General features: G+C 44.0%; 1 protein-coding gene across 2 annotated transcripts in view; it reads left to right on the forward strand.

Moving 5' to 3' along the window:
* LOC311105075 (disks large homolog 3-like) overlaps positions 1 to 22,884 on the forward strand; it is a 138,075-nt gene that overhangs the window by 77,602 nt on the left and 37,589 nt on the right. For both annotated transcript variants that reach the window (XM_084147069.1, XM_084147070.1), the window contains exons 5-10: positions 9,371 to 9,424; positions 13,746 to 13,796; positions 16,677 to 16,801; positions 17,217 to 17,386; positions 17,668 to 17,804; positions 19,632 to 19,776. In XM_084147069.1, coding sequence (XP_084003195.1) covers positions 9,371 to 9,424; positions 13,746 to 13,796; positions 16,677 to 16,801; positions 17,217 to 17,386; positions 17,668 to 17,804; positions 19,632 to 19,776 — 682 coding nt within the window. The remainder of the gene's footprint in view (positions 1 to 9,370; positions 9,425 to 13,745; positions 13,797 to 16,676; positions 16,802 to 17,216; positions 17,387 to 17,667; positions 17,805 to 19,631; positions 19,777 to 22,884) is intronic.

Below are 22,884 nucleotides of genomic sequence, written 5' to 3' on the forward strand. Positions count from 1 at the left end.
GGGCAGGTAGCGTTCTCCTGGCATCCGCCAAACCCAGATTTGTCCGTCGGACAAGCAGATGGTGAAGCGTGATTCATCACTCCAGAGAACGCGTTTCCACTGCTCCAGAGTCCAATGGTGGCGAGCTTTACACCACTCCAGCCGACACTTGGCATTGCGCATGGTGATCTTAGGCTTTTGTGCGGCTGTTCAGCCATGGAAACCCATTTCATGATGCTCCCGACGAACAGTTATTGTGCTTATGTTGGTTCCAGAGGCAGTTTGGAACTCGGTAGTGAGTGTTGCAACCGAGGACAGACGATTTTTACGCACTACGAGCTTCAGCACTCGGTGGTCCCGTTCTGTGAGCTTGTGTGGCCTACCACTTCGCGGCTAAGCCATTGTTGCTCCTAGACGTTTCCACTTCACAATAACAGCACTTACAGTTGACCCGGGCAGTTCTAGCAGGGCAGACATTTTACGGCACCACAGTGAAAGTCACTGAGCTCTTCAGTAAGGCCTGTCTACTGCCAATGTTTGTCTATGGAGATTGCATGGCTATGTGCTCGATTTTATACACCTGTCAGCAACGGGTGTGGCTGAAATAGCCAAATCCACGAATTTGAAGGGGTGTCCACATACTTTTATATATATAGTGTATGTAACCGTTGTTCTGTAAGCATCAGTAGGTACTAGGCTTGGGTGGAATACCGTATATACCATATACCGGGGTATTTGGAAAAAAGCCACCAGATGGTTTTTTAATACCTTCAAACAATTTCTTTGAAGAACATTGCGTTCTTCATTTCCCCTGTCACATTATTATGAAGCTTATGGTAGTCCCCAGTCACATGTCACATGGTGTTTGTTTACAAGCACACAACGACAAGAGACCGGAGCCTTGTCACTCATTGTTGTGCAGCATGCGCCAGGTGATCTTAGTTACAGTATGGAATTCACAACTAAATGTTTTCCTGCTAGATATCTTATAACTATTAAGGTAACTGTCTAAAATGTGCTAAATGCTCTGCAGTTGTGCATTTGATTTGCTAATTTAGTAGCTAGTTCCAAAATCAAGCATTTGCTTGGTAACAGCAGAGAATCCCCTTCTGGATCAAGAGCTTTGTTGGCTAATATTTGTTTTGTGCATGCAGCAAACTGTGAGTAGCATTTTTTTGTTACTTGTGTACCAGTGGCAGTCGGTGCTGTTTAAGATGAGTGAGGCCAATTTTTTATTTTTTTTTATGAGAATGGCCTTATTTCTATTACAGCATATTGGATGACTGTCATTCATATTCCATTCACCCAGCTCAATGTAAAATGGATAGGTTTAGGCTACTTACTACATGATACTCTAATTTTCCCTATACCCATCCTGAGGTAGCTACAACCTAGCCTATGAATGAATGTTTACAACATAGGTGCACAGGTCGAGATAAATTTGAGTAATCAAGGTGACAGACATTGACACATTCAATACCACCGTGCACAATCTTGCCTGCATCTAGCTGATCTAGGGTGTAATCATTACTCCAACAGTTGCAAACGAGAGTTTCTATTGGTCTAATTCAGGTATGTTTATCTCCGTTCCGTTTGCTTCCTTTTAAGACATTTATTCAACAGAATCGGCAGAATTAATTCACCCCTGATCACATGCAAACACAGTTCACTTTCATAGCAGCCAGATCGTTGTAGAATTCCTTCTTCCATCTGTGCGCTCTCCTAATCTCACCTTTTCCCTTTGCTTGTGGACTTCAGTGCACAACGCATCAGCTGTCTGTGACCAGGCGAAAAAACCTTTCCAAGCCAAACCTTCATATCATAACCGCTACACACAGGGGGGGGGATGAAATATAGCTAGCTCTCTCTCTCTCTCTCGCTCTCTCTCTTGCTTCTCCTTCATTTTTGAAGACATTTATTTGTTCAAAACTGTTCAACTATTGTCTTTCTCTCTCTTTGAGTCAACTGCTCACCACATGTTATGCACTGCAGTGCTAGCTAGCTGTAGCTTATGCTTTCAGTACTAGAATCATTCTCAGATCCTTTGATTGGGTGGACAACATGTCAGTTCATGTTGCAAGAGCTCTGATAGGTTGGAGGATGTCCTAATTGTCATAATTACTGAGTAAGTCTATGGAAGGGGGTGAGATCCACGAGCCTCCTAGGTTTTGTATTGAAGTCGATGTACCCAGAGGAGGACGGAAACTAGCTGTCATCCGGCTACACCATGGTGCTACCCTACAGAATGCTGTTGAGACTACTGTAGACCTTCATTGCAAAACAGTGTGTTTAATCAATTATTTGGTGACGTGAATATATTTAGTATAGTTTTATCTAAAAAGGATAAATGTGTCCCTATTTAGATTTTTCTGAAATTCACTGAGGAGGATGGTCCTCCCCTTCCTCCTCTAAGGAGCCTCCACTGTTGTATACTTGTATAGTTTAGATCAGAAACTGTACAAAATGTTCGCAATGCGCTCAGCAGCATTTAGTTAGCATTCTCTATGGGATTGTACATGTACTTGTTAGCATTGCTAACCATCGGATTACAGAGTATCAGTGAGGTTTGAAAACAGCGCCCCTTGTGTTCAGTGCCGGTTTTACCTAATATCACGGTATGGCACAAGGTCGGTATGAAAGTATGACAATCTGGATACCGCCCAAGCCTAGTAGGTACTGTAGGGAAGGTTGAGATTGACTTTTGGTCTTGGGCACACAATGTCTATATTTTAGTAATCAGCATGAATGAGTGAAGGCAGAGGGAAACCATCTCCTAATGGTACACGTATCTTCAGACAGAACAGCCTCCATTACCCTGTCTCAGAGGGGATCAGAGTCATATTTCACTGTGATGTTGCCATTGGGCTGCCATACAGGGCTGCCATACGGTATCAGTGTGCTCTGTAAAGGAGGATGGCGATATCTGCTAAGGAACTGAGGGTTATTGTCTTGTCAGCATCTCATTGCTATGCAAATGCCGAACCCTCCTGTACCCAAGGGAACTCAAGGAGTTAAAAACACCATAGAAATACTGCTGCATGAGGAGGCGCTTGGATTTCATTTGAGGCGTGGCCTCACTATCTATTGCAGTGCCAACATATGACATCATTATATATAGGCTAATATTGTTTGTACTTTATTTTACGGTACTGTTTTCACTGGTATTTACCTGGAGTTTATATGATAATAATAGGTATTTTCATATAATTATTCAGAGAATGAATCATAACTGTAATGAAAAATCTGAGTGAATCAGATGAACAATTTAAAGGTGTAGCCTCACACTTCATTCACAAAAGAGGATTTAAAAAAAAGTTGTATTCTAGCTAGGTAGTGGAGACACAGGGCGTCTGATCGTGTGGGCTCTGATTGACAGTATTTAGTAGAGATCTGGAACCAGCATAACTAACAGTCTCTCCTCCTGGCCCCTCTGCTGTTTCATTCATTCATTGCAGGATGAGGATTGTAGCTATAGTCCTAATGCTATGTGGACAGACAGGCAGGCCAGCCAAGCTGAGGCTGAGCCCATGGCCACGCATGTGCGACAGAGAGACGCATAAGCTGCAGTCAACGTCCTGAGAGGTGAACCAGGGAGAGGCAGCTAAGCGGGCCGCGCAGCCAATGCTGGCGAGCACTGGTTGTCATGGGAACACATTGATTATTTAACAATTTGGACGAAGCCTGTGCCCTACGCTTGCCAAGGTTTAGTGGGAGTCTTTGTAGCTTTGCAGACCCGAGCCAAATCAGTGCTGTAAGGTGCAGTGCTGTTTGGAGATAATACATGAGGAAACAAGATTAATAGATGGACGGAGGGAGGGATGGAAGGAGGGATAGATGGATGGAACGAAGGATGGATGGATGGATGGATGAAGGAAGGATTATTGCAGTGCTTCTACGTCTGCATTGCTTGCTGTTTGGGGTTTTAGGCTGGGTTTCTGTATAGCACTTTGTGACATCTGCTGATGTTAAGGGCTTTATAAATACATTTTATTGATTGATTGATTGAAGGAGGGATGGATGGAAGGAGAGATGGATGGAAGGAAGGAAGGAAGGAAGGAAGGAAGGAAGGAGGGAGGGAGGGAGGGAGGGAGGGAGGGAGGGAGGGAGGGAGGGAGGGAGGGATGGATGGATGGAGGGATGGAAGGAAGGAAGGAAGGAAGGAAGGAAGGAAGGAAGGAAGGAAGGAAGGAAGGAAGGAAGGAAGGAAGTAAGGAACGAACGAACGAACGAACGAACGAACGAACGAACGAAGGAAGGAAGGAAGGAGAGGTGGAAGACAGGAGGGATGGATGGATAGGAGGGATGGATGAATGGAAAGAGGGAAGGAAGGAAGGAAGGAAGGAAGGAAGGAAGGAAGGAAGGAAGGAAGGAAGGAAGGAAGGAAGGAAGGAAGGAAGGAAGGAAGGAAAGTCAGAAGGATGGATGGATGGAAGGAGAGATGGATGGAAGTAGGGATGGATAGATAGAGGGAGGGATGGATGGATAGATAGATAGAGGGATGGATGGAGGGATGGATGGATGGGAGGAGGGATGGAAGTCAGAAGGGATGATGGATGGATGAAAGTAGGGATGGATAGATAGAGGGAGGGGTGGATGGATGGATGGATAGAGGGAGGGAGGGAGGGAGGGAGGGAGGGATGGATGGATGGATGGATGGATGGATGGATGGATGGATGGATGGAGGGAGGGATGGATAGAAGGAGGGATGGATGGAAGGAGGGATGGATCAATAAATTGATAGATAACAATTTGGAGGACACTAATGTGAACAGATGGATGTATACAGATATACATTAGTGTTTCTGTCTGGTATGGTGGTCAGTTGGGATTGGTTGGTTCTAATGGTTGTACAGTCATTCCTGTTGGGAGAGCATCCTGAGCAGGGTGTGTGTATGTGTTTGTCTTTATATGTGTGTGTGTGTCCTCTCCAAGCCTGCCCTGAGTCCTGAGCTGCAGGTGGACAGAAGTGAACAGCGACAGCTGGCTGGGAAAACAGCATTTAATGATTACTGTTTGAATTAAAAGGAAATTAAGGGAATTTATGATAATCTTATCCAGATTTGGTCAATTCCCCCCATGCAGCTCAGTCACACCCTTCTACCACATCTGGACGGTCGCCAACCTTTTTAACCGGCGTCCTCCCCTGTTCCCCTCTGCCCTTTATACCCTGATGAAGACAGCTTGTCTGTCGAAACGTTGGTTATTAGGTTATTCAATTATTGCATCTGAGCTCCTAGAGTGTGTGGCTCTCGTTTATTTTTTCAAGTGTTCTACTCTGCTAGTCAGCACCTCGCCTAAATAGGTGTGCGTGTCTTTCGCGTGCACATACACGCACGTACACACACACACACATACACACACATACACACAGCACTGTATGCACCGTACCCTGGTATTGATCTGTAAATGTGTGTTTATCTTGACCTCTGTGAGCCTAGAGATCAGACTGTGTAAGCCTCTCTCTCTCTCAGGGACGTGTCCAGGGCTCTCTCAGGGACGTGTCCAGGGCTCTCTCAGGGACGTGTCCAGGGCTCTCTCAGGGATGTGTCCAGGGCTCTCTCAGGGACGTGTCCAGGGCTCTCTCAGGGACGTGTCCAGGGCTCTCTCAGGGACGTGTCCAGGGCTCTCTCAGGGACGTGTCCAGGGCTCTCTCAGGGATGTGTCCAGGGCTCTCTCAGGGACGTGTCCAGGGCTCTCTCAGGGATGTGTCCAGGGCTCTCTCAGGGACGTGTCCAGGGCTCTCTCAGGGACGTGTCCAGGGCTCTCTCAGGGACGTGTCCAGGGCTCTCTCAGGGACGTGTCCAGGGCTCTCTCAGGGACGTGTCCAGGGCTCTCTCAGGGACGTGTCCAGGGCTCTCTCAGTCCAAGCAGAAAGAACACGCTGTCTGCTACTGTATCTATGTCATAAAGCTGTGTGCTGTGCCTTGGCCCCACGCTGAGCAACCCTCTCCTCCTCCAACCCAACTCCCACTTCAGAGACAACACACCACTCTGTGGGGAGGATTTAGGATTACACACACTGAGATTATCTTCCCCTTTTTGTTTGCTTGTTAAGGGTGATACAGATACTGGGATTACCCGCTTCAATCCCAGACTAGGATGACGTTTTTATTTTCAGACGATATTTCAGTCTGAACCCTATGAGGTTTATAGTGCTATTATTGTAACATGCACTGTTTTTTTAATTTTATTTTTTTATAATTGATTAGCCAGCTAGGACGTAACCTCTCTGTTGCTTATGATAAACCATTTTGTTCCTGCTGTTGTGCTTGTCTTTTGTGGTCCCTTGGCTGTGGCACTGGATTCAGTTCACTAGCTTAGTCCAGTACAGTGACAGAGCAGAAATAGTCCCCACTGTTGCCCTCAGGCTCCGTCTCTCCTCTACCTTACACACGGCTGCTCACTGGGACCTGTTGGCTGTGGGGATGAATAGACCTCTTAAAGGCCTGGGTGTCTCCCCACTGTCTATGGTGCTATGGCACATCTAACACACACACACACACACTTCTAAAAGCATGTAAGGGGAGCTGCTGCTGCCGTAAGCCTTTTGTTTTAGGTCTGATGAGAACCTTTCTGCCCTGTATATTTATGATAAACAGGAAATGCCTAAATGTGTGCGGTACATGAAAGACGTGCACGCATTGTCGCGAGCATCTGTTCATCCATATGCAGATTACAAGCCATGATTGGGCTGACTGAGGGACGTTTGTGTGCGTCCACAGCTAGCCAGAGCCATAAAACTATACTACAGATCTGAGGAAGAGGTCACGTCTACAGTATGTAGCTTTTATGTTGGATTTTCCATAATAAGAGAAGTCACTGAGTGAAAATAAATAACAAAGCTCTGGAACAATAAAGAGGCATACTGGGGTGTAGCAGGTGATGAATGATGCCGATCAAAGTGAGTGGGGCTTGATGCTATCATCTTATGACTTCAGTACCACTCCAGTATTTTAGCTGTGCTTCAGCGTTTTCTGCTCAAACCAGCTCTAATTGTATGTGTGTATTCATATAGAATGGGCCAGCATCAAAGGACTGTTATAACTTGAGCTGTAATATAAATAGTGTGGTTCTCTTCTCTCAGACTGTGACCTGTTATATTGGAGTGTTGCACCGCGCTTGCACCTCCTGTGAGTCCTGTGTGAAAGAAGTGCCAGGTAGGAATACAAAAGCTTTTAAAAACTTATCTCAAGTGATCCTTCAATGCCGTCACTAGGGGGGAGAGACGCTACGGAAATAAATGAATGTACGAGAGTCTGTGCCACGAAAGCAATCAGCCCGTAGCTGAAACGACCCCTCGTCGCGTTTTAAAGTAGTCATGTAATATGTAATATCACAGGCCATAGGCTGCCACATCACGCAGCCAAAACATGGAGAAAGCATGTGTGCGATAGAGGTTGGTGGAAGAAGATTGGAATCAATGGGGATCAGTAGGAGTGGTTCCACATCGAAAGCCCCAAGACCCTGGTAATGTGTGAATAGTGAATACTGGGGGGAGACAGTGAGGAGAGGCAGGGGGAGGTAGTGAGGGACCAGTAGCTCCTTTCTGCTGGACTTCTGCTGGACTTCAGGCAGCCTTGGTCCCCTAGCTGCCCTGTCAGCAGCATCACCTTACAGCTCAATCAGATCAATAGAGAGAACAGCAAGTGGTCCAGCATTCCAGGGCTGTAAGGAGAGGCCATTACGCTGGCCAGCTCTGTGTCCAGTCCAGTCTACTGGGGCTATGTCCTGCTCCTCCTCAGTCTTCTCCTCTACTGAGAGCTGCTAGGCTTTCTGTAACATTTAACTGAGAATAGCATTCACATCAGATCCATGTGAGGGGACGTTTTCTAAGAAGAAGTCATGTTTATAACTGCTGCTAGATGGACGGATGGAGGGATGGATGGAAGGATGGATGGAAGGATGGATGGAAGGAGGGATGGAAGGATGGATGGAGGGATGGATGGAAGGAGGGGACGAAGGAAGGAAGGAAGGAAGGATCAGATCCTTGTGAGGGGACGTTTTCTAAGAAGAAATCATGTTTATAACTGCTGCTGTGAGAGGCATATCTTTGCAATGCCCTCTCCTGCACTCTGCTTTGACTGGTGCCCTTCCACAGGACCTTAACATCTCCTCTGATACAACATGCATGAGATGTTGGGAAATGAACACCAGCCACTAGGTGGCGTAATGGAGCCTAAACAGCCAGATTGTCTTCCTAAGAGATCTATTTCTGATAAAATACAGGAATGCAACAGTTTTTGTGTCTTACTGACCCTTTAGACCAGCCATATTCAACAGGTGGAACGCGGTCCGGATCCAGACCCAGAATGAGGCCAATACGGGCAACATTTTCTCTCTGCCTCATGGCAAAATGTGTAGAATTGCAGGAAATTAGCTTTAAATGGTAACTCTCAACCCTGATTTCAGCCTTTGCCAAACCTCTTCATAAAAAATCTAATGCTTTCAGGTGAGAGGTTGTGGGTGGGGGAATTGTTCATGAATATTCATTTTGGGTGTGGGTAAATGTAGTTGTACCTGATCCCAACACTTTCTCACTAAAGCATACTTACCAGAAGTCCACTGTCACACTCTGATAATAAAATGATGTGCATCGCGAGCATATACGTGGTAAGGCGCCGAGTTCCTGACATCTATTGCCACTTGCAGTGTAAATTCGAATCCCGCATGGGGTGCAAAAAAATCTTTGAAGTGTGGACTCACTTTTATTGCGGTATTGTGTTGGGAAGAAAAATGCAATCATCACCTTGAAAATGAAGATTAGGGGCTCAATTCAATCTAACCTGCATTGCAGTATTTACGCAGTAGCTCTTTTTCCAATGGTCAAATTAACTCACAGATTGGTCTTGAGTACTGTATAAAAACCTTTTGGGGTCGCATGGGTTGCGGGGTGGGAGTTTGTTACCACGCCAATAAATGACAATATCCATCCAGACTTTTGCCACCTAAGAAATGTGTGTGACTGGACCATCTCAACTAGTACTAGAGTACCCCTGCTATAGGCCATCAAAACATAGACGAAGTGTTGGATGCCAGACTTAAAGTTGTCATTTCCAGCGATTTAGAACAGGCAGTGAAAGTAGGGGACAGGATGAGATGATTGTGATATCCTAGGTGATGGCCCAATGGTCCTAACATGCACACAGTTTGTTCAAATGGAGTCTAACACAGGAAGCAGGCAATAATAACACCACTGGTCTCCTTTCCCCACTGCTCATTCTCAGTCCTCACACCTACTGTAGCCATCATCCACCCATCCCCAGTGAGACAAACACAACGACTGTTCCCATGGCATTCACTTACTGGCTCCTAGCTGACTGATAATGTGTGATGCAAGCCACACCCACACACACACTGAGGTAATGTTGTATCTCTTCATCTATCTTTGCAGGCGAACCCTCCCCCCGTCATCGTCAACGCAGACTCACTGGATGCAGGCCCTTATGTAAGTATCTATTCTGTTGTCTCTCTGTGTGGATGGAGTATCTATTTTGTTGTCTCTCTGTGTGGATGGAGTATCTATTCTGTTGTCTCTCTGTGTGGATGGAGTATCTATTCTGTTGTCTCTCTGTGTGGATGGAGTATCTATTCTGTTGTCTCTCTGTGTGGATGGAGTATCTATTCTGTTGTCTCTCTGTGTGGATGGAGTATCTATTCTGTTGTCTCTTTGTGTGGATGGAGTATCTATTCTGTTGTCTCTCTGTGTGGATGGAGTATCTATTCGGTTGTCTCTCTGTGTGGATGGAGTATCTATTCGGTTGTCTCTCTGTGTGGATGGAGTATCTATTCGGTTGTCTCTCTGTGTGGATGGAGTATCTATTCTGTTGTCTCTCTGTGTGGATGGAGTATCTATTCTGTTGTCTCTCTGTGTAAATGAATGTCTCATAGTCGCAGCATCCTGTTGTGTTCACCATGTGGATTTATTTCATGATCTCTATTGACGCTGCCTCTACAGCATGAATATGATGCAGTTATGCATTTAGTTTGATAATGCAAGATATTTAAATATAAGTTGTGTGTTCATTGTAAAAATCTGGATATAATAGCCCAAACCAGCAATGCTATGTTTTATGTACAGGTACAGTGCCTTCAGAAAGTATTCACACCGCTTTACTTTTTCCACATTGGGTTGTGTTACAGCCTGAATTTAAAATATATTAAATTGAGTTTTTTTGTCACTGGCCTACACACAATACCCCATAATGTCAAAGTGGAATTATGTTTGTAGAAATGTTTACAAATTCATCAAAAATGAAAAGCTGAAATGTCTCGAGATAATAAGTATTAAACCCCTTTGTTATGGCAAGCCTAAATAAGTTCAGGATTTCACCATGAGGTCAATGGTAACTTTAAAACAGTTACATAGTTTAATGGCTGTGATAGGAGATAACTGAGGATGGATCAACAACATTGTAGTTACTCCACAATACTAACCTAAATGACAGAGTGAAAAGAACGAAGCCTGTACAGAATAACAAATATTCCAAAACATGCATCTTGTTTGCAACAAGGCACTAAAGTAATACTGCAGAAAATGTGGCAAAGCAATTAACTTTTTATCCTGAATAAAAAGCCTTATGTTTGGGGCAAATCCAATACCACTCTCCATATTTTCAAGTATAGTGATGGCTGCATCATGTTATGGGTATGCTTGTAATCGTTAAGGACTGGGGAGTTTTTCAGGATAAAAAATCAACTAAAATAGAGTTATAAGCACAGGCAAAATCCTAGAGGCAAACCTGGTTCAGTCAGCTTTCCAACAGACACTGGGAAATTAATTCACCTTTCAACAATAACCTAAAACACCAAAATCTACACTGGAGTTGCTTACCAAGAAGACAGTGAATGTTCCTGAGTGGCCGAGTTACAGTTTTGACAAGACTTAAAAATTATTGTATAGCAATGATCAACAATCAATTTGACAGAGCTCACAGGGGGCTGCTGAGGGGAGGTCAGCTCATAATAATGGCTTGAATGGAGTCAATGGAATAGTATCAAACATATGGAAACCATGTGTTTGATGAGTTCGATACCATTCTATTTATTCCGTTCCAGCCATTACTATGAGCCCGTCCTGCCCATTTAAGGTTTCACCAACCTCCTGTGACAGCTTGAAGAATTTTGAAAAGAATAAGGGGCAAATATTGTACAATCCAGGTGTGCAAAGCTCTTAGAGACTTACCCAGAAAGACTCACCACTGTAATTGCTGCCCAAGATGATTCTAACATGTATTGACTCAGGGGTGGGAATACTTACAGTTGAAGTCGGAAGTTTACATACACTTAGGTTGGAGTCACTAAAACTTGTTTTTCAACCACTCCACAAATTTCTTGTTAACAAACTATAGTTTTGGCAAGTCGGTTAGGACATATATTTTGTGCATGACACAAGTAATTTTTCCAACAATTGTTTACAGACAGATTATTTCACTTATAATTCACTGTATCACAATTCCAGTGGGTCAGAAGTTTACATACACTAAGTTGACTGTGCCTTTAAACAGCTTGGAAAATTCCAGAAAATTATGTCATGGCTTTAGAAGCTTCTGATAGGCTAATTGACATAATTTGAGTCAATTGGAGGTGTACCTGTGGATGTATTTCAAGGCCTACCTTCAAACTCAGTGCCTCTTTGCTTGACATCATGGGAAAATCAAAAGAAATCAGCCAAGACCTCCGAAAAAGAATTGTAGACCTCCACAAGTCTGGTTCATCCTTGGGAGCAATTTCCAAACGCCTGAAGGTACCACGTTCATCTGTACAAACAATAGTACGCAAGTATAAACACCATGGGACCACGCAGCCGTCATACCGCTCAGGAAGGAGACGCGTTCTGTCTCCTAGAGATGAACATACTTTGGTGCGAAAAGTGCAAATCAATTCCAGAACAACAGCAAAGGACCTTGTGAAGATGCTGGAGGAAACAGGTACAAAAGTATCTACAGTAAAACGAGTCCTATATCGACATAACCTGAAAGGCCGCTCAGCAAGGAAGAAGCCACTGCTCCAAAACCGCCATAAAAAAGCCAGACTACGGTTTGCAACTACACATGGGGACAAAGATCGTACTTTTTGGAAACATTTCCTCTGGTCTGATGAAACAAAAATAGAACTGTTTGGCCATAATGACCATCGTTATGTTTGGAGGAAAAAGGGGAATGCTTGCAAGCCGAAGAACACCATCCCAACCATGAAGCACGGGGGTGGCAGCATCATGCTGTTGGGGGTGCTTTGCTGCAGGAGGGACTGGTGCACTTCACAAAATAGATGGCATCATGAGGAAGGAAAATTATGTGGATATATTGAAGCAACATCTCAAGACATCAGTCAGGAAGTTAAAGCTTGGTCGCAAATGGGTCTTCCAAATGGACAATGACCGCAAGCATACTTCCAAAGTTGTGGCAAAATGGCTTAAGGACAACAAAGTCAAGGTATTGGAGTGGCCATCACAAAGCCCTGACCTCAATCATATAGAAAATGTGTGGGCAGAACTGAAAAAGCGTGTGCGAGCAAGGAGGCCTACAAAGCTGACTCAGTTACACCAGCTCTGTCAGGAGGAATGGGCCAAAATTCACCCAACTTATTGTGGGAAGCTTGTGGAAGGCTACCCGAAACGTTTGACCCAAGTTAAACAATTTAAAGGCAATGCTACCAAATACTAATTGAGTGTATGTAAACTTCTGACCCACTGGGAATGTGATGAAAGGAATAAAAACTGAAATAAATCATTCTCTCTAATATTATTCTAACATTTTCACATCCTTAAAATAAAGTGGTGATCCTAACTGACCTAAGACAGAGAATTATTACTAGGATTAAATGTCAGGAATTGTGAAAAAAATTAGTTTAAATATATCTGGCTAAGGTGTATGTAAACTTCTGACTTCAACTGTATGTAAATTAGATATTTCTGTATTTCAAACAAATTTCTAAACATGTTTTCACTTTGTCATTATGGGTTATTGTGTGTAGATGGGTGAGAGAAAAACATGCATTTAATACATTTTAAATTCAGGCTGTAACACAACAAAATGTGGAATAAGTCAAGGGGTATTTCTGAAGGCACTGTAACAGCCATAATAAAGGAAACATCAACAAAACGTGTCTTAGTAGGGCGTTGGGCCAACACAAGCTGCCAGAAAAGCTTCAATCCACCTTGGCATAGATTCTACAAGTGTCTGGAACTCTATTTGAGGGATTCATTCTTCCACAAGAAATTCCGTCATTTGGTGTTTTGTTGATGGTGGTGGAAAACGCTGTCTCAGGCGCCGCTCCAGAATCTCCCATAAGTGTTCAAACGGGTTGAGATCTGGTGACTGAGACACACACACACCCTTTAAACCCCCTATGCTCCTTTGAGACCCCTCTTTCAAAGTCACTGAGATCTCTTCTTCTAGTCATGGTAGCCAAACTAATGGCCTGCCCAGCATTTTTATACATGACCCTAAGCAAGATGGGATGTTAATTGCTTAATTAACTCAGGAACCACACCTGTGTGGAAGCACTTGCTTTCAATATACTATGTATCCCTCATTTACGCAAGTGTTTCCTTTATTTTGGCAGTTACCTGTATGTCTATGTTAAATTCTATGGTAATTAAAAATGATTATATTGAGATGAAAGATTACAGTCAATGTTCTGTTATCCTTTTCTGTTTTAAATTATTTGTAGGATGTTTTCATGTGGGATGATGATGATGATGATGATGATGATGATGATGATGATGATGATGATGTAACTGACCTGTATGTGTTCTGTGTTGACAGGTAAATGGCAGTGATGGGATGTATAAATATGAAGAGATCATCTTGGAGAGGGTGAGGTTCACTAAAACCTTTAGAACCACTTATTATGTTCTTGTCTTGTGATCATATGTGTTCTTTTCAAAGCCTTTTGTTAAACACATGAGCTTTTCCCACTAGATGGCAGTAAGCAGCTCTCTTTGGCTTTAAGGTTTCTCAGGACAGTAAATGTTGCATATACACTGAACAAAAATATAAACTCAAGTGTTGGTCCCATGTTTCATGAGCTGAAGTAAAAGATCCCAGAAATGTTCCATGCGCACAAAAAACATATTTCTCTAAAATGTTGTGCACAAATTAGTTTACATTCCTATTAGTGAGCATTTCTCCTTTGCCAAGATAATCCATCCACCTGACAGGTGTGACATATCAAGAAGATGATTAAACAGCATGATCATTACACAGGTGCCCCTTGTGCTGGGGACAATAAAATGCCACTTTAAAATGTGCAGTTTTGTCACACAACACAATGCCACAGATGTCTCAAGTTTTGAGGAAGCGTGCAATTGGCATGCTGACTGCAGGAATGAACACCAGAGCTGTTGCCAGATAATTTAATGTTAATTTCTCTACCATAATCTGCGTCCAATGTCGTTTTAGAGAATTTGGCAGTACATCCAACCAGCCTCACAACCACAGACCATGTGTAACCATGCCAGCCCAGGACCTCTACATCCGGCTTTTTCACCTGTGGGATCGTCTGAGGGAGGGTTGGTGGGGGGCTGCTGAGGATATTTCTGTCTGTAATAAAGCCCTTTTGTGGGGAAAAACTATTTATAATTGGCTGGGCCTGGCTCCCCAGTGGGTGGGTCTGGCTGCCAAGTGGGTGGGCCTATGCCCTCCCAGGCCCACCCATGGCTGCAACCCTGCCCAGTCATGTGAAATCCATAGATTAGGGCCTAATGAATTAATTTAAATTGACTGATTTCCTTCTATGAACTGTAACTCAGTAAAATCTTTTAAATTGTTACATGTTGCGTTTATATTTTTGTCCAGTATATTTATAGAAAATCAAAGCAAATTATTTCTCTATCACATATGACATTTTGAATATCTTACATATAGTCATTCTATATGTAAGTGGTAAAGATTATGACATCAGTATACGTCGGTCTTTGTAACAGCGGGCCTATATCTGACCATATGCAGAGATTCGACAAAGAGGCATCCTTTTTATATAATCTTGCTGCATGTCGTCATCGTCAGACCCTTATAGGCCTCACACTGCATCTTTAAACAGCACACATATGAAATAGTTCTTACGTCATCTCCCCATATACACACACTCTCAGAACCCTTGACAGTTGCACTTGTCAGTGGCAGAGTTCAGTCTATAGTGGAGTGCAGACATCCTGTATGTTCCTGCTCTTGTTATTCCACCAGCAGCTAGATGCAGAGCTGCTTTCTCCATCTCCCGCTCTTGAGTGGCATTTCTGCATGCAGAGGCTTAAATAAACTAGATAAAATCACACTTTAAAAGGTCTGTGGGTGGGGAACATTTGGTGGTCGGGCCCAGTGCACTCCTTTTGGAACGGGAGCAGCGTACTGGGAGGCCTCAGCCTCCCTCTGTCCTAATTGGTTGCGACGGTTGCTTATTAATAATAGAAAATAATAAAGTGAAGTCTTTTCTCAGCTGTCTTGTTTGGAGCCTGTCTCTGCAGCTATGGCTGTCAGATAGAACAGCACGCCTGGGCCCACTGGATCCAAATGGGTGCTTTGTCATGCTGAGGGAGAGGTGGGGGATGGGGGTGCATATAGATGGAGAGAAGAAAAGAAATGAAACTTCCCTGACTCATATTGTCTTCCACCTATGAATCCCCCCCCCCCCACACTTTGTCTTACATACATTTAGAATTGAATTAAGTGACCTGATGTATCTATACTGAACAAAAATAGTAACGCAACATGCAACAATTTCAAAGATTTTACTGAGTTACAGTTCATATAAGGAAATCAGTCAATTGAAATTAATTCATTAGGCCCTAATCTATGGATTTCACGTGACTGGGCAGGGGTGCAACCATGTGTGGGCATGGGTGGGCCTGGGAGGGCATAGGCCCACCCACTTGTCAGCCAGACCCACCCACTGGGGAGCCAGGCGATCCCTCAGGTGAAGAAGCCGGACATCTGTGGCATTGTGTTGTGCGACAAAACTGCATTTTAAAGTGGCCTTTCATTGTCCCCAGCACAAGGTGCACCTGTGTAATGATCATGCTGTTTAATCAGCTTCTTGATATGCCACAACTGTCAGGTGGATGGATTATCTTGGCAAAGGTGAAACACTCACTAACAGGGATGTAAACAAATTTGTTCACAACATTTAATAGAAATAAGCTTTTTGTGCATATGGAACATTTCTGGGATCTTTCATTTCAGCTCATGAAACATGGGACCAACACTTTACATGTTGCGTTTATATTTTTGTTCAGTATAGTATAAAGTACATTGAATGGGAGGAAAATGCACACACACGTATGAGAAAGTGCCATGGTCATCAGCAATGTTGAATTCCCCCGAGCAGTCTGCATAGATCTCATGTTCCCCTGAGACTGCAATACCATTAAGAAGCCCCTTCTCCCACTGACCTTGAGTCCACACTCCTAGAGTGGAACGCAACCCATCACTTATGCAGTAGAGCTATGTGTGCTTGCGTGCACGTGTCTGTGTGTGAACATGTGCACAGCTGAACACTCGTGTGTGTGTCTATTGTGCCTCTCTATTGTATGTGTAATCAAATCAAGCTTTATTTATACAGCACATTTCAGACATGGAATGCAACGCAATGTGCTTCACAGGGAAAAACAAATAAAAAACAATGAAAATAAAAGCTGAAATATTTACTACACAACAAACATAAGATAAAAAGAAGATCCCTGCCTCATAACCGCTCTGCAGGGTAACTCTGGCCTGGGCTTCAGCATCGCTGGGGGGATGGACAATCCACACATACCAGATGACCCAGGGATCTTCATCACCAAGATTATCCCTGGAGGAGCTGCAGCTATGGACGGCAGGCTGGGGTGAGTTAGTCCCACTCTCTCTTTCCTTCTCTCGCTCTCTTTTTCTCTCTCTCTCTCTCACTCCACCACGTCCCGCCAGGCAGCCAGAGCTCTGTGTGTGTGTGTGTGTGTGTGTGTCTCTACAGCCCTCTGCCCCCGGGCTCTGTTTGTGTTTCCACTAAGTTATGATTCACTGGGAAACCAAAGGCCAAAAAAAAAAATGATATTGAGTGCTTTTGGTGTGCGGCTGGCCTATGTGTTTGATTGTGTGTGTGTGCCCACACTCTATTTTTGCATGCATTTGACTAGCAGTATGACTAACAGTTGATTCAATCCATATTGTAGAGCCTGTGGATTGACAGGGGGTGCATGTATGTGTTTTTACAGTACTAACAGCATTGTAAAATATGAACGTTGTTTCCCCTCGTCTCCCCAGGGTGAATGACTGTGTGCTGCGTGTGAACGAGGTGGATGTGTCTGAGGTGGTCCACAGCCGGGCGGTGGAGGCCCTGAAAGAGGCTGGCCCTGTGGTCAGGCTGCTGGTCAGGAGAAGACAGGCCCCTCCTGAGACCATCCTGGAGATCAACCTGCTGAAGGGGCCCAAAGGTCAGCGATATATACTACATACATGAATGAATCCTCATTGTGAGGGACAGGATTTTCTAGGCCCCTAAAACTTAACAAAACCCCTGTTTCCTTGGGAAATTCTAGTTCAACTCTGAAATTGGAACATAAATTGAGAGTATTTCCGAGAACTTGAATTGAAGATTTTCTGCTATTTTCTATTCTTCACTTAGCTGTCTAAAAGGACGTGGAATTGACCCCAACCCCTAGAGATCAGCCTGTGAACCAGTACTGACTGTCCTCTGTGTGCTTCTCACCCCCAGGCCTTGGCTTCAGCATTGCTGGGGGGATCGGCAACCAGCACATCCCTGGAGACAACAGCATCTACATCACAAAGATCATCGAGGGCGGGGCCGCGCAGAAAGACGGACGGCTGCAGACCGGAGACCGCCTGCTAGCTGTAAGACCACATCTACTCTTGACCTTCGTTCATTAACTGAGCTTACCCCTGCTTTGATGTAGCAGAGGTGGTTTGGTGAAGCCAGAGGGAATGCCTAGACTTAAGCTCAGCAGCCTAACACAGTCTTGTTCCATACCCAGTCAGTCACACAGATACTGAGCTCTAATGGATGCCCAAGAACACTCTTCATTCTCTTATTGTAATGTTAAGATATACTTTATTGTCCCTGAGGAGAAATTTGACTTGGACGATAGAGTGCTGCTGCTTCCACATAAATACATAGCATCAATTGACACAAAACCCCATCATACACACCCCCTCCCCACCCACACAAAAAGTGAATAAGTTCATGTCAGGCAAGGCTGTGACTAGCGGGCAGTTCCACATGATGAAGGCCTACAGTTTATATCTGTTCAGCCTGCATATAGGCACCATGTAGCCTCCTCGATGGCATCAGCTGGAACTCTGCGTTCAGTGCCTGTCTGATGATGGTCTCCTGGAAAATGTCCTGGAGAGAGGAGGGAAGTATCATGCCTATAATCTTCCCTGCTGTCTTGGCCAGTCTCAAGATTTAGGCTTTGAGCGATTGATCTCCGTAGTCCCGTAGTGCTGGGAGCTCCTTCCTGGTGTATGTCCATGAAGCCCGATCACCCTGTGCCAAGTGCAGCATCGTAGCAGTGGAACATTGCGTGACGCTGAATATAATCAGCCATGTTAGTAGTAGTCCAGTAATCCATGCCAGTCACTCGTGCGTTAAATGCAAAATAGTGTGCATTACTTTCCCTAGTTTGTGACAAAACAAACAAATAAAGTTGGGCAGTACTCGTGTCCATGGCTGCTTGCAGAGCAGTGCCAGAGTTCTTTTTTATGTGGTCTTTACTCTCCATCCCCACCTACATTCATACCCTGCACACATCAGGACACTGCCACTTTGGTGGGTGCCTCTCTGTGCCCATCCCTGGCCGTTCCTCAAGAGAGCCAGGCGAGGCGACACTCATCAGCGTTTATTTCCATGTGTGTGATTGATACGGTGCTGGAGACGGGGCACAAACAGCCCGGCTGCTCCCCGGGCATATTCTGTGCCACACTGGTAGAACATAAAGAGAACCACCTGCCAGGCTGAATGATTGACAACGCTGTTTGAAAAATATGAGATGTGTTTAAGGCTGTCATACATAAAAACAAAGTCATTAAAGCACTGCTACCTTTGTGTGGGGAGAGCTGTGAGTGACTACAGCTGCCCAACATTGAATCCCCGCCGCACTGTTTTCATCACAGTACACTTCTGGACGGACAGCCGTATTGATCGTTTGTGCTATTTGATTAAAGTGTTTGCCCAAATCCATAATTTTATCTGTAGACACAATGATGCAGACGTGGTGGTTCCTTAAGTAAGTAATCTCTCGCTTCTTATATGGAACAACTCTCTTCAAAACCTTGGAAATATTATCAAATCAAATCCAATTCTATTTCTCACATGCCCCGAATACAACAGACTTTCCTGTGACTTTATCGTGAAATGTTTACTCGCAAGCCCTTTCCCAACAATGCAGAGTTAAAAAGTAAGAAAATGAGCAATTTTTTTTTTTTTTATAGTAACACAATAAATAACAATAAGGAGGTTATATACCAGGGGTACCGAGTCAGTCGGGTTGGACCATCTCCGTCGGCGCCATCTTATGCTCGCATATCACATGCTGTATCTAAGTAGGACACAGCAACAGTAGTGTATGATTGATTTGGGTGTGGCTCAGGCAAACTAAGAGAGGTAGCTATAAGCCTCAGTGTTGTGGACCTGAGGATTTCACTGTGGTCTGTTTGCTCCAGGTGAACAACATCATCCTGCAGGACGTGCGTCACGAGGAGGCGGTGGCGGCGCTGAAGAACACCTCTGACATGGTCTACCTCAAGGTGGCCAAGCCCGGACCTGTACACCTCAACGACATGTACGCCCCTCCGGACTACTCCAGTAGTACGTACCTTCTTCTGCTAGCAACTGTAGTCCCCTATGGCTCAAACTAAACACTCCCACTCCTCTCCTACCCTCATACTGCTTACAATGCATCCAACTACACTTTTATATCCCAGGCAATGCCTCAATGGTACCGGCACACACTTTGTTTTAATGGAAGACCACAGGAACCCTGCAGTAATAACACTGGTGGTCTCTATTCACAACGCTCATTATCATTTCATACCTCAACCTCAAAAACAAACCCCAGCAACAGTGTGAAGAATGCTCTGTTGATTAGTGTTAACTCTAGGTGCACATCATTGTCCCTGTAACAGGGATGTTTATAGATGATCTTAGTGAGTGGTAGAGCTGTTTCAGTGTGTTCTCCTCTGCGCGGCTGTGCCCAGACTCCTACATGGTGCACACACACCGCTGCCCACAGCAACAGCTCTGTCTGTCTGTCTCTCTGTCTCTCCCACTGAGTGCGGAGGCTTTCTCACATACCACATGCCTGCTCAGGAGAACCCACGGCCTGGGGCTCCTGCCAGCCACACACATCGATTTACAGAAGAACCACACACTCACACACACATACCTGTACTTGACTGTATGTAATTATTACACATATACTATATTGCACCAAACAATATGCATGTCAACTAGTGGTTTATTATCAAAGGGCCTGTACAGTAGCACTGTATATTAAAACAAACAAAAGATAACTAATTTAAATGTACTGTGTCCGTAAAATGTATGTAGTATTTATAAGCTGGAAGTAGAAGTTTAAGTGTTGTTGTCCATTAGTTTACTCAAATTAGAGGAGGGGGAATAATAATAATAAAGGAAAATATATTTAAAATAATAAATTTAAACTATCGTTCAAAAGTTTGGGGTCACTTAGAAATGTCCTTGTTTTTGAAAGGAAAGCAATTTTTTGTCCATTAAAATAACATCAAATTGATCCGAAATACAGTGTAGACATTGTTAATGTTGTAAATGGCTATTGTAGCTGGAAACGGCTGATATTTAATGGAATATCTACATAGGCGTACAGAGGCCCATTATCAGCAACCATCAGTCCTGTGTTCCAATGGCAAGTTGTGTTTGCTAATACAAGTTTATCATTTTAAAAGGCTAATTGATCATTAGAAAACCCTTTTGCAATTATGTTAGCACAGCTGAAAACTGTTGTGCTGATTAAAGAAGCAATAAAACTGGCCTTCTTGAGACTAGTTGAGTATCTGGAGCATCAGCAATTGTGGGTTCGATTACAGGCTCAAAATGACCAGAAACAAATAACTTTCTTCTGAAACTCGTCAGTCTATTCTTGTTCTGATGGTTGCTGATAATGGTCCTCTGTACGCATATGTATATATTCCATTAAAAATCTGCAGTTTCCAGCTACAATAGCCATTTACAACGTTAACAATGTCTACACTGTATTTCTGATCAATTTGATGTTATTTTAATGGGCAAAAAAATTGCTTTCCTTTCGAAAACAAGGACATTTCTAAGTGACCCCAAACTTTTGAACGGTAGTGTATATACAGTGGGGATAACAAGTATTTGATACACTGCCGATTTTGCAGGTTTTCCTACTTACAAAGCATGTAGAGGTCTGTAATTATTATCATAGGTACACTTCAACTGTGAGAGATGGAATCTAAAACAAAAATCCAGAAAATCACATTGTATGATTTGTAAGTAATTAATTTGCATTTTATTGCATGACATAAGTATTTGATCATCTACCAACCAGTAAGAATTCCGGCTCTCACAGACCTGTTAGTTTTTCTTTAAGAAGCCCTCCTGTTCTCCACTCATTACCTGTATTAACTGCACCTGTTTGAACTCGTTACCTGTATAAAAGACACCTGTCCACACACTCAATCAAACAGACTCCAACCTCTCCACAATGGCCAAGACCAGAGAGCTGTGTAAGACATCAGGGATAAAAGTGTAGACCTGCACAAGGCTGGGATGGGCTACAGGACAATAGGCAAGCAGCTTGGTGAGAAGGCAACAACTGTTGGTGCAATTATTAAAAAATGGAAGAAGTTCAAGATGACGGTCAATCACCCTCGCACTGGGGCTGCATGCAAGATCTCACCTCGTGGGGCATCAATGATCATGAGGAAGGTGAGGGATTAGCCCAGAACTACACGGCAGGACCTGGTCAATGACCTGAAGAGAGCTGGGACCACAGTCTCAAAGAAAACCATTAGTAACACACTACACCGTCATGGATTAAAATCCTGCAGCACACGCAAGGTCCCCCTGCTCAAGCCAGCGCATGTCCAGGCCCATCTGAAGTTTGCCAATGACCATCTGGATGATCCAGAGGAGGAATGGGAGAAGGTCATGTGGTCTGATGAGACAAAAATATAGCTTTTTGGTCTAAACTCCACTCGCCGTGTTTGGAGGAAGAAGAAGGATGAGTACAACCCCAAGAACACCATCCCAACCGTGAAGCATGGAGGTGGAGACATCATTCTTTGGGGATGCTTTTCTGCAAAGGGGACAGGATGACTGCACCGTATTGAGGGGAGGTTGGATGGGGCCATGTATCACGAGATCTTGGCCAACAACCTCCTTCCCTCAGTAAGAGCATTGAAGATGGGTCATGGCTGGGTCTTCCAGCATGACAACGACCCGAAACACACAGCCAGGGCAACTAAGGAGTGGCTCCGTAAGAAGCATCTCAAGGTCCTGGAGTGGCCTAGCCAGTCTCCAGACCTGAACCCAATAGAACATCTTTGGAGGGAGCTGAAAGTCCGTATTGCCCAGCGACAGCCCCGAAACCTGAAGGATCTGGAGAAGGTCTGTATGGAGGAGTGGGCCAAAATCCCTGCTGCAGTGTGTGCAAACCTGGTCAAGACCTACAGGAAACGTATGATCTCTGTAATTGCAAACAAAGATTTCTGTACCAAATATTAAGTTCTGCTTTTCTGATGTATCAAATACTTATGTCATGCAGTAAAATGCAAATTAATTACTTACAAATCATACAATGTGATTTTCTGGATTTTTTTTTTAGATTCCGTCTCTCACTGTTGAAGTGTACATATGATAAAAATTACAGACCTCTACATGCTTTATAAGTAAGAAAACCTGCAAAATCGGCAG

The sequence above is a fragment of the Coregonus lavaretus genome (genome assembly GCF_964263955.1).
Source record: "Coregonus lavaretus genome assembly, chromosome: 29".
Lineage (NCBI taxonomy): Eukaryota > Metazoa > Chordata > Actinopteri > Salmoniformes > Salmonidae > Coregonus > Coregonus lavaretus.